This window comes from Corythoichthys intestinalis, chromosome 1 (assembly GCF_030265065.1).
Source record: "Corythoichthys intestinalis isolate RoL2023-P3 chromosome 1, ASM3026506v1, whole genome shotgun sequence".
Lineage (NCBI taxonomy): Eukaryota > Metazoa > Chordata > Actinopteri > Syngnathiformes > Syngnathidae > Corythoichthys > Corythoichthys intestinalis.
In genome coordinates, this window is record NC_080395.1 from 74,938,446 (window position 1) to 74,951,323 (window position 12,878).

Sequence of the window (12,878 nt, forward strand, 5' to 3'; positions counted from 1 at the left end):
GTAAAGGGGCCGAATAATATTGCACGCCCCACTTTTCAGTTTTTTATTTGTTAAAAAAGTTTAAATTATCCAATAAATGTTGTTCCACTTCACGATTGTGTCCCACTTGTTGTTGATTCTTGACAAAAAAAATTAAATTTCATATCTTTATGTTTGAAGCCTGAAATGTGGCGAAAGGTTGCAAGATTCAAGGGGACCGAATACTTTTGCAAGGCACTGTATGTGACTTTTGATACTTGATTACAAGCTTAAAAAACAAGTATCCTCTGTTTACATTTTTTGCACTTTATACATTAAGGAAGCTTTTAGTTGTAAGTTAGTCGTGGCTTCTGTTTGTGAAATTCATTTGTTTCAATATATATAATATAAAATTACTATAACTTGTAACTATAACATTTATCTTTTTAAGAACTACAAGTCTTTCTATCCCTGGATCTCTTTAACAGAAAGAATGTTAATAATGCCATTTGTGGATTTATTGTTATGATAAACAAATACAGTACTTATGTGCAGTATGTTGTATGTATATATCCGTCTTGTGTCTTATCTTTCCATTCCAACAATAATTTACTGAAAAATATGGCATATTTTAGAGATGGTTTGAATTGCGAATAATTATGATTAAGTAATTTTTAAGCTGTGATTAACTCGATTAAAAATTTTAATTGTTTGACAGCCCTAACATAAAGTATCAGACTGTATTTTCTGTTTGCTGTTGTGATATTTGACGTTCACGTTATGCAACAGTTGTGTACTGTTGTACTGGTTGTGACTGCACAGTACATTGTGAGACTGTGAAATTGTTTAATTTATATTTTATTTTGCTTACTACAGTTTGCTTTATTTTACTATTGTGAGTTTTGATGCTTGATTACAAGCTTAAAATATAAAAGTTCTTCCTTAACTTCTTTCTTTTTCCTGTTTTAGAAAAAGGTTTGGCGCCGTCTACTGTAAGTACTGACAATCATTTGGGGTGAGAAGTTAGAAGTATGCAGTGCAACAAAATCTGATTAATATACAAAATATGGACGTATGGGTTGGATTGCATGTATGGGTTTCACAGTACACTGTGACTAAAAGGTGGGCCAAAAATGTGGGCCCCTTGGCATTATTTTGCTTAGAGCCCCCAAATGGCCTGGGCCGGCCCTGGGCGGAAGTACCTCAGATGCTTGTGTATATGTATATTCAAATAAATGGTTTTAAGCGCTACATGTGTATTAATTATGATATTAATGAGATACATGAGAATGAATGAGATAAATAAAAACAATGATTTGTTCATGTATATATGCTTGAATATTGAAGCGCAAAGTAAGAGTAACTGTAATGCGTTACTACCCATCTCTGACCAAAATGTAGTCTGATTTTCCGCACTGGCCTTTGAACAGAGCTGACCCAAAGCAACTACTTTACTCACGAAAACAAACGAGAGGTTGTGTTCATGTGTAAAATGGACTGGGCGACAGAGAATTCCTTCACACTCTACTGCCTACACGCGCACAAACACATACATTCAGCAAGCTTCGTAATACTACAGTAAGTGTGTGTGATGCAAAAAATGTGGTCAGGCCCAGTTGAGAGCGGTGTGTTTTTCTTTGGAGTTGGCTCACAGGAAAGGGGGGACGATTTTGAGGTGACTTTCTGAAACACACTACTGTACTCTCCAGAATGGGAAGGAGGAGGTGCCTGAGGAAGAGGAGGAGGAGGTAAGGTACATACACTCTTTCCTAGTTGAATCATGTTGAGGAAACATGCTTTCATCTTGCCTGTCTACTTTCTTGGATAACATTTTTTCCCCCAATGATAGAAGCATTTGAAGCTGACTGAGAGTTATTATGATCGACAATGGTGAGTTAGTGTGTAGATGTATTTATTTAACTTACCAAAGTTACTTGTCAGGCTGGAAATTTTGCACGGAATTATCAAAAAGATGCTGTGAATGTTGAGAAATTAAGTAAGCGCTTACTACACTAAATTTAAGTGTGTGCTTTTATGTATAAAATGTGAGACGACAAAAAGCTAAAACTTGTTGACTTTTGACAAAACGTTATGCATGTGCAGATTAGTTGAAAATTTCGAATAACACATGGAGGTCATCTTTGTAGCTCAAATATGTCAATGAAGCAGGTAGCAGATCATTTGACATCCTCTGGACCATCACATCTCCAGCCTAGAGTGTACCATTAATGAGACCAATGTGGCTTGAGAAAATACTTTGATTTTAGTCTGCATGCAAAGCATGACAGGAAGCTTCCCTTTTACTTTTTACTGTTCTTTTGTAGAGCTTACTTTGGCTCACCGACTGGAAAAACTCCCATTGCAAACTCCTAACAAGACACATGTTGTTCAGCTGCACAGTAACCCCGCCCCTCTACATATTCTTCAATGAGGGTCTTTTCGGCTGCAGTGCAGCAATGGATGTATAGCTTGCACAGTAATATGTTCTGTAAGCTGAAGTGGGTAGAGTTGCCAAACAGTTTACTCAACTAAGAGTAGTGTTACTTCAAAATAATATTACTGACGTAAAAGTAGTCATCCCAAATATTGACTCAAGTACTAGTAAAAAAGTATTCTGTAATATCTACAATCAAATAATGAGTAATTGCTTAACGATGACATCTGATTTTTGTTCATTAAACAGAAAAAAAAAAAAAAAAATCAACACAACATCATCTACAGTGGAGCAAATAAGTATTTAGTCAACCACTTATTGTGCAAGTTCTCCTACTTGAAAATATTAGAGAGGCCTGTAATTGTCAACATGGGTAAACCTCTACCATGAGAGACAGAATGTGGAAAAAAAAAACAGAAAATCACATTGTTTGATTTTTAAAGAATTTATTTGCGAATCATGGTGGAAAATAAGTATTTGGTCAATACCAAAGTTCATCTCAATACTTTGTTATGTACCCTTTTTTGGCAATAACGGAGGCCAAATGTTTTCTGTAACTCTTCACAAGATTTTCACACACTGTTGCTGGTATTTTGGCCCATTCCATGTAGATATCTTCTAGAGCAGTGATGTTTTGGGGCAGTCGTTGGGCAACACTGACTTTTAACTCCCCCCACAGATTTTCTATGGGGTTGAGATCTGGAGACTGGCTAGGCCACTCCAGGACCTTGAAATGCTGCTTACGAAGCCACTCCTTTGTTGCCCTGGCTGTGTGTTTGGGATCATTGTCATGCTGAAAGTCCCAGCCACGTCTCATCTTCAATGTCTATGCTGATGAAAGGAGATTTTCACTCAAAATCTCTCGATACATGGCCCAATTCATTCTGTCCTTTACACAGATCAGTCGTCCTGGTCCCTTTGCAGAAAAACAGCCCCAAAGCATGATGTTTCCACACCCATTTTTCACAGTGGGTATGGTGCAATTCAGTATTCTTTTTCCTCTAAACAAGAGAACCTGTGTTTCTACCAAAAAGTTCTATTTTGGTTTCATCTGACCATAACACATTCTCCCAGTCCTCTTCTGGATCATCCAAATGCTCTCTAGCGAACCGCAGACGGGCCTGGACGTGTTCTTTCTTCAGCAGGGGGACACGTCTGGCAGTGAAGGATTTGAGTCCCTGGCGACGCATTGTGTTACTGATAGTAGCCTTTGTTACTGTGGTCCCAGCTCTCTGTAGGTCATTCACTAGGTCCCCCCGTGTGGTTCTGGGATTTTTTTCTCCCCGTTCTTGTTATCATTTTGCCCAACGACAGCCCCAAAACATCACTGCTCTAGAGGAGATCTGCCTGGAGGAATCGGCCAAAATACCAGCAACAGTGTGAAAAGCTTTTGAAGATTGACAGAAAAAGTGAGGCCTCCGTTATTGCCAACAAAGGGTATATAACAAAGTATTGAGATGAACTTTTGACATAGACCAAATACTTATTTTTCACCATGATTTGCAAATAAATTCTTTAAAAATCAAACAATGTGATTTTCTGTTTTTTTTCCCCACATTCTGTCTCTCATCGTTGAGGTTTCCCATGTTGACAATTACAGGCCTCTCAAATATTTTCAAGTGGGAAAACTTGCTAAATTAGTGGTTGACTAAATACTTATTTGCCCCACTGTATGTACAACAGTACTTCTCAAATAGAGGGAAGCGGGGGGTCGGGGGGGGGCGCATGTGACCTTGGGCAACATACTTTTTTGCCGTACTAGAATACAGTGTAATTGCACATCCACTCAGTGGGTGGCAGTGCGCTCCCATTTTCAGAGTGTGCCCTCTCATTTTCAGAGTGTGCGCAGAATTTTTGGACCAAATAAGAGCATACAGCAGAGAGCACCGGACATATGAAGAGCTAAGACGAGGAGATATGGTGACGCGTACAGTGGTATGAAAAAGTATCTGAACCTTTTGCAATTTTTCACATTTCTGCATAAAATCCCTATCAAATGTGATCTGATCATTGTCAAAATCACACAGATGGAAAAAAAAAAATGCTTTCATTCTTCCAATAATGTTAGTAAGTTGTCCAGGCACCGGGGCAGCAAAACATCCCCTAATCATGATGCTCCCTCACCATGCTTCACGGTGGGGATGAGGTGTTGATGTTGGTGAGCTGTTCAATTTTTCCTCCACACATGACGTTGTGTGTTACTCCCAAACAATTAAAGCTGCCCTATCCACTATAAAACACACGCCTGGTCAGAATTGCCTTGATGAAAAGCATTGTCTGATGTGTATCATGGGTCGGAAAAAAGAGGAGAGAGTTTGGCACTGTTGCTTCCCCCACAAAGAGTGGCCCTCCACCGGAGATGACACCAAGAGTTCAATGCAAAATACTCAAAAAAGTAAAAAAAGAACCCTAGAGTGTCTGCTAAAGACTTACAGAAATCACTGGCACAGTCCAATATCTCTGTGCACACATCAAATATATGTAAAACTATGGCCAAGAATGGTGTTCATGGGAGAACTCCACGGAGGAAGCCACTGCTGTAAAAAAACAAAAAAACATTTTTGCTCGTATAATGTTTACAAAAAGGCACTTGGACACTCCACAGGGGTTTTGGCAAAATATTTTGTGGACCGATGAAACCAAAGTTGAATTGTTTGGGAGTAACACATGTGTCAAGTGCGGAGGAAAAATGGAACAGCTCAACAACATCAACACCTCATCCCCACCGTAAAGCATGGTGGAGGGAGCATCATGATTCGGTGCTGTTTTACTGCCTCAGGGCCTGGACAACTTGCAATCATTAATGGAAGAATGAAAGCAGACACTGTTTTTCATCTGTGTGATTTTGACAAAGATCAGATCATATTTGATGGTGATTTCTATGCAGAAACGTGAGAAATTCCAAAATGTTCAGATACTTTTTCATACCACTGTATGTACCATTTGGCTTTGACTATTAATACAGTGGGACACGAGGAAAGACCAGTCTGTTTACTGTGTCTAAAAATGTTTGCAGCGGACAGCAGGAAGCCAAATCAATTAAGACGTCACTTAAAGGCATTAGACCCCAATCACATTGATAAGCTGCTTGATTTTTTGCTTAGATTTTTTTTTTCAGCGAAAATATGCCAATTACAGCGAAAACATGCCAAATATTGCCAACAATCGTCCCGCTTTGTCAGAGTTACATCAGTAAACCAGCGAGCATAGTTAGCATCATATACTGTGGCATACCAAATTGCTCAGTGCAAAATAACCCCACATCATAGCAAAGGAGCTGATACTGCCTGCAGCAAAAATAAACTGTCCCTCAGTCCAATGACACTGTTGCAATTGCGCTTTTAGCCTTTTATGTTACAGACAAAACAATGTTAATAAAATTATACTTTATTTTAAGTTGATCTATATTACTTTTTTCCCTTTAATATTAAAAAGGACACAATGTTACACAGAGATGTATCGATACTGATGTACATGATACTATTTACAGCGGCAAAGATTTGGTGGAGGGGTGCAAAACTTTTCCGTCTTCGGGGGGGGGGGGGGGGGGGCATAACAGAAAATAATTGAGAAGCACTGATCCATATAAACTGTTATTACTGCCCTCCCAAAATTTACATAAATCATCAAATTCCAACTAGAAAAATGAAATATCACCTGTCCAAAGAGCATGAGTGCTCTCTAGTGGAGAAACATATTTCCTACCATGAAATTAAAACAATCATATCGGCGGTTTTCCTTGGTCTTTCAGTGCCAAAACTGGGAAAGAGCTTGAAATCTGCCTTTTCAGGTGAAATTTTAGATTTTAATTTTTTTTACAGTGCTTTAAGGACACAACGTGATTAAACACGCCGGTGTGGTCATGAGTCTTCTGACTGCTATCTTTTGTGTGGTCTAATGACGGTGTTGTTATGTGTAATTTGTATATTGGAGTCATGTGATTTTTATTGTGACATTTCATCGGTGAAATGGTAGCCATTGTGGACATCTGTGGCAAATATAAATTTAAAGAAGAATAAAGAACAGTAACAACTCATGTGTAGCTCAAAGTAGAGGAGTAAGTAGAGGAGTAAGAGCAGCGTTTCTTCTGCACACATCTACTGAAGTAAAAGTAAAAGTTACTCAAGTAAGTGAAACGGAGTAAATATAACCTGTTCCTGCCCACCTCTAGAAAATAGCTCTGTAAATATGCAAAATAAGAAGAACAACTGAGGGTTTAGGAGTTCTGGAAAGGAATGACTGCAACATGGGTACACTGCTAACCTGAATCAGGCTGTTGTGATTTGGTAGGCCAAATACTTTGAAGACTTTCTCAATTCAAACGAGACGCTTTCGGATGCGAAAGCAGTCTGGGGATGCTGAGGTGGGCTATCTTAACTCTGAGACAGAAGTCAGCAAGGTGGTTAAGGCACTGAGAGTGGATGAGATCCGCCCGGAGCGCCTAAAAGGCTTTGCTGTTCTGCTTGATATGCATCTGCAACATCCTGTGGACATCAAGGAATGGATTCTCAGCCTTTTTATTTTGGGGCGGGGGGGTTGGAATTTTCTGTTAAAGACTCATTGCCCGTGTTTGCAAAGTACTTGTGCAGATTCTGAGCGGCCTACTGAACAACATCTATAATGCATTTGAAAATCATCCTGTAATGTGATGTTGCGTAGAGGCCATTAAGCAATCCAGTCCATTATTGGGGAGAGCCCTCCATTATCTGTGCACACATATTAAGAGAGGGAGAGAACGAGTGAGAGAGAGAGAGAGAGAGAGAGAGAGAGAGAGAGAGAGAGAGAGAGAGAGAGAGAGAGAAAGAGAGAGAGACAGAGAAAGAAACTGAAATATTCCATGGTAGTCAGAAGGTCACTTATTTTTTTCCTAAACAAAGAGAATAATTGTACTTTATTACTGGTTATTAGCCTCTGCAATCGTCAGTTATTTCCCAGAACACAGGAATACAGTAAGGTTACTCTGACAAAATTTTGTAATTGCTCTGCAGAGAATCCTTTTTTGTTGGGGTCTGGCCCAGGAGGGAGTCGTTTACTGGTTCCTGAGCTCCCTGTGCGCACAGATAGGCACACACTGGCAGCCATGCCTCAAAGATACTCTCACCAGAGGAGGAAAGCCAGCACGGCTGCTGCGAGGAGGATGGAGAGGAGAAGCAGGGACCAACGGAATACTAAGAACAGCAACCTAAACAACAGCCATAACCACCGGTCCAAGAAGTTTGCCATGCTCTCCAGGTACCAAAAACAACATGGGCTTAACTTGAAAGGAGGTGCGGAACAATTTTTCCAGAACTGATTCAGAAATGTGGATTTACCGCACCAGAAAAATGAGAACTGCAACCTGATCAAAGTGCTGTATACATGTAGGACTTTTAATTCATTTTCCTAAATATCATTATAGTAAAAAAAATGTATAGTTTTGAGTATGGGAGTAGCCAGAGAGGTCTGCTACTAATTTCTACCAGACTTGGCCAGAACTTATTCAGAATTGTGGATTTACAGTACCACAAAAATGAGAACTGTAACCTACCATCTACTGAAACCTGATAAAAGTTCACACGCAGGACTTTTAATTCATTTTTCAAATATTGGTAGAGTAAAAAATGCATTATTTTGAGTGTGGGAATAGTCAGAGAGGTCCATTAACAATATTCACCAACCTTAGCCAGTATTCATTCAGATGTGTGCATTTACAGTGCAACAAAAATGAAAACAGTAACCTACCATCTACTGAGACGACCCATTTCTCAGGGCAATCGTATAATATTGTACTGACATGACAGCGCACGTAACGTTCATGTAGATGGAGCTGTTTTAAGATCAGGTGACTTTATTTCTTTTTTAAATGATGACAATGGTGCTGTTATATACAGTTGTGGTCAAAACTTTACATACACTTGTGAAGAACATAATGTCATGGCTCTCTTGAGTTTCCAGTTATTTCTACAGCTCTGATTTTTCTCTGATAGAGTGATTGGACCAGATACTTCTTTGTCACAAAAAACATTTATGAAGTTTGGTTCTTTGGTTCTCTTTTATGACTTTATTTATGACTTTATTATGGGTGAACAGAAAAAAAGTGATCAAATCTGCTGGGTCAAAAATATACATACAGCAGCGCTAATATTTGGTAACATGTCCCTTGGCCATTTTCTCTTCAAGTAGGCGCTTTTGGTAGCCATCCACAAGCTTCTGGCAAGCTTCTGGTTGAATCTTTGGCCACTCCTCTTGACAGAATTGGTGCAGTTCAGTTAAATTTGATGGCTTTCTGACATGGACTTGTTTCTTCAGCATTGGCCACAAGTTCTCAATGGGGTTTAAGTCAGGACTTTGGGAAAGCCATTCGACAACCTTAATTCTAGCCTGATTTAGCCATTCCATGACCACTTTTGATGTGTGTTTGGGGTCATTGTCCTGTTGGAACACCCAACTGCACCCAAGACTCAATCTTCGGGCTGATGACTTTAGGTTATCTTGAAGAATTTGAAGGTAATCCTCCTTCTTCATTATCCCATTTACTCTCTGTAAAGCACCAGTTCCATTGGCAGCAAAAAAGCCCCACATGTTAAGGCCCCTGCTCCCTGAGCGCTGCTGCTCCTCCTCCTCCTTGTGTGTGTGTGTGCGTGTGTGTGTGTGTGGGTGCATGTGTCTTGATTGCAGGATTGGACAGATGGGTGAGCCTGGGACCAGGTGCAGTCAGTCATCGTTAACAGCCTACTTAAGCCAGTCCCTGGCCTCACCTCATTGCCAGATCAACAACTCCACTCCAAGAGTTTGTGACACTAGCCCTTGAAAATTCTAGAACTCTGTATTGCTTTGCTTTAGCTCATATTACCTTTGTTCACAGATTCTGCACTGCTCGCCTGCCTTCACAGCTCGCCTGCCTTCACAGCTCACCTGCCTTCACAGCTCACCTGATCACACACTAATCGCCTGCCTGACTATCTGGACAAAGACTGTCTTCACATACAGCAATAAACAATTGTAACCACTGCCACCTTGCCTTGCTTCTCTGCGCTTGGGTCCCCCGCTCACTCAGAAACCTAACAGCTTGATCTGGCCTGAACATGGACCCAGCAGAGACCGATCCACTTCGCCGCCGAGCAGCCGCTCAGGAGAGCATTTTGAAGCAACATGGTGAGGCAATCACAGCCCTTATGAGTCAATTATGTGAATTCGCCGAAACCCTGACTCTACTCCAGGCTGGGCTCTCCTCCCTTCAGGCCTTTAAGCATGCTCCACCTGTTCCGGAGTCGCCCTGCACAGCCCCTTTTGCTTTCAGAGAGCCGTTCGTCCCGGCACCTGCCCCTTATTATGGAGACTTGGGGACATGTCGAACCTTTTTGGTTCAATGTGGACTCATTTTCACCCAGCAGCCCCACACGTACGCTTCCGAAGATGCTAAAATAGCATACCTCATTGGCTGCCTTCGTGGCGCCGCGCTAGAATGGGCTACAGCGACATGGGAGGGGCGCTCTCCTACCTGCTCCTCCTATTACGCCTTTACGGAAGAAATGAAGAAGGTGTTCGATCACCCAGTACGTGGCAGGGAGGCAGCAAAGCGCCTCATGTTGCTCCAGCAAGGCAATGACAGCGTAGCAGAGTTTGCAATCCGCTTTAGGACGCTTGCCGCCGAGAGTTGCTTCAACAATGTGGCACTCCAAGAGATCTTCCGGTGTGCGCTTAATGACTCAATCAAGGATGAGTTGGCCGCCCGTGATGAACCTGCTGACCTCGACCAGCTCGTTGACCTTTCCATCCGGCTTGATTCTCGTCTCCGTGAGCGCCACAGGGAACGTTTGAGACATTTGGGACCACTAGTTTCATCGTACCCCCAGCCACATGCCCCACCCCCCACTTCGTTCCATGGAGGGCACGACTCCCCATCTGCTCCATGCCCTAGCGCAGGACCCGAGCCGATGCAGCTGGGACGTGCCCGGCTCTCCACTGAGGAGAAGGATCGCCGGCGGTGTGCCAAATTGTGCCTTTACTGTGGGGGTGGAAACCATTTTGTTGCCAACTGCCCTGTGCGGGCAGGGAGGAGGGCCACTCCACTCTCCAACAAGGACAGCCCGGTGAGTCACGATCAAACTATAACGACCGCTCGTTTAAGGCTTTCTGCCATGCTTTGTTGGGGAGATCAGTCTTTTCCGTTAAACGCCCTGGTTGACTCTGGTGCAGATGATAACCTAATTGACCGTGCCCTGGTCGACCAGATGGGGATAACTCTGCTGCCCTTAGAAACCCCAATCAAGGCTCGAGCCCTCAATGGCGACCTGCTATATTGTGTGACTCAGGAAACTGCTCCATTATCCCTAGTGCTCTCAGGAAACCACAGAGAAGTAACAAAGTTTTATGTTTTTGAGAATCTCCAAGTTCCCTTAGTTCTCGGCCTGCCTTGGTTGAAGACCCACAATCCCAATATCGACTGGAGGGGGGGCAGCATATCTGCTTGGAGTGACTTTTGCCTCAGTAAATGCCTGGGATCTGCTGCTGGGGTCGCTGCTGCACAACCAGCTCCAGAGCAGGTAGACCTGTCCCTCGTTCCAGCATGTTATCACGATCTTGCTCCCGTTTTCAGCGAAAGCCGTGCCAAGACGCTACCACCTCATAGGCCCTATGACTGCGCCATCGACTTGAAGCCTGGGGCGCCTCTTCCTAGTGGACGGCTATTCAACATCTCGCGCCAGGAACGCCAAGCGATGGAGGAATACATCTCAGAATCGTTGGCTGCTGGTGTGATCCGTCCCTCTTCTTCGCCGGTGGGGGCCGGCTTTTTCTTTGTAGGCAAAAAGGACAAGACCCTGCGACCTTGTGTTGATTATAGAGGCCTTAACAGCATAACAATCAAAAATAGGTACCCGCTTCCTCTTATTGACTCTGCTTTTGCTCCCCTTCATGGGGCCACAGTCTTTACGAAGCTCGACCTGCGCCAAGCCTACCATCTGGTCCGCATCCGTGAAGGGGACGAATGGAAGACGGCCTTCAACACTCATCGTGGCCACTACGAGTATTTGGTAATGCCCTTTGGTTTGACTAATGCGCCTGCCGTCTTCCAGTGCCTTGTCAACGATGTCCTGCGGGACATGATTGGTGCATTTGTGTTCGTATACCTGGACGACATTCTTATTTTTTCAGATTCCCTCACAGCGCACGTAGGTCACGTTCGGCAGGTGCTCCAAAGGCTACTTGAAAACCAGCTCTACGTCAAACCAGAGAAGTGCGAATTCCATGTCGCTCATACCACGTTCCTTGGCTTTGTCGTCGCTAAGGGAGAGTTGAAAATGGACCCCGCCAAAGTGACAGGTGTCACTGATTGGCCCAGGCCAACCTCACGGAAGGCCCTGCAGCGCTTTCTAGGATTTGCGAACTTTTATCGGCGATTCATCAGGGACTACAGCCGGGTTGCTGCCCCCCTCACAGGCCTCACCTCTCCGTTGGTACCATTCAAGTGGACTGCCACAGCGGAAGCAGCATTCTGTGATCTCAAGAGGCGGTTCAGTTCCACACCCATCCTTTGTCACCCTGACCTAACACGCCAGTTCATCGTCGAAGTGGACGCTTCGGATCTAGGAGTGGGAGCCGTGCTTTCCCAGCGCTCGGAGGATGGCAAGGTACACCCATGCGCATTCTTTTCCCGCAGGCTCTCAGCGGCAGAGCGCAATTACAGCATTGGCGATAAGGAGCTCTTGGCTGTGAAGCTTGCCTTGGAGGAATGGCGCCACTTCCTGGAAGGAGCCGAGCACCCATTTGTCGTCTGGACAGACCATCGAAACCTGGAGTACATTCGATCGGCCAAGAGGCTGAACTCCAGGCAGGCAAGGTGGGCTCTGTTCTTCGACCGCTTCTCCTTCACTCTGTCTTACCGTCCAGGGTCTCAGAACATCAAGCCCGACGCGCTGTCCCGCCAGTTTGCGCCCGACAATGAAAGACCAGACCCCAAACCCATTCTATCCCCTTCCTGTTTTGTGGCATGTCTCAATTGGGAGATCGAGTCGGTGGTCAAGCGTGCCCAAGCACGTCAAGCAGACCCAGGAGGAGGCCCCAGGAACAGTTTGTTCGTGCCTGACTCTGTCCGGGCCCAGGTGCTGGAGTGGGGGCACTCCACACCCCTGACATGCCACCCTGGTGTGCATAGAACGCTGGCCTTTATCAGACGACGATTCTGGTGGCCCTCCATGGAAGGGGACACAAAGGCCTTTGTGGCTGCTTGTACTGTCTGCGCCCGTAATAAGACCTCCACCAAGCCCAGTTCTGGTCTTCTTCATCCACTTCCAGTTCCTGGCCGCCCATGGTCGCACATTGCCCTGGACTTCGTCACTGGTCTCCCCCCTTCCAAGGGTAATACAGTCATACTCACAATCATAGACCGTTTCTCAAAGACTGCTCGTTTCTTTGCGCTACCCAAGCTTCCATCTGCTAAAGAGACAGCAGATCTGCTCGTCGACAATGTCTTTCGTCTACATGGAATCCCTGCTGACATTGTGTC

General features: G+C 43.9%; 1 protein-coding gene across 3 annotated transcripts in view; it reads left to right on the forward strand.

Annotated features, from left to right (window-relative positions):
* Positions 1 to 1,737: 1,737 nt before the first annotated feature.
* il16 (interleukin 16) overlaps positions 1,738 to 12,878 on the forward strand; it is a 129,293-nt gene continuing 118,152 nt past the window's right edge. For all 3 annotated transcript variants that reach the window (XM_057839858.1, XM_057839890.1, XM_057839868.1), the window contains exons 1-2: positions 1,738 to 1,848; positions 7,381 to 7,624. In XM_057839858.1, the coding sequence (XP_057695841.1) occupies positions 1,836 to 1,848; positions 7,381 to 7,624 (257 nt within the window). In that variant the 5' untranslated portion in view covers positions 1,738 to 1,835. The remainder of the gene's footprint in view (positions 1,849 to 7,380; positions 7,625 to 12,878) is intronic.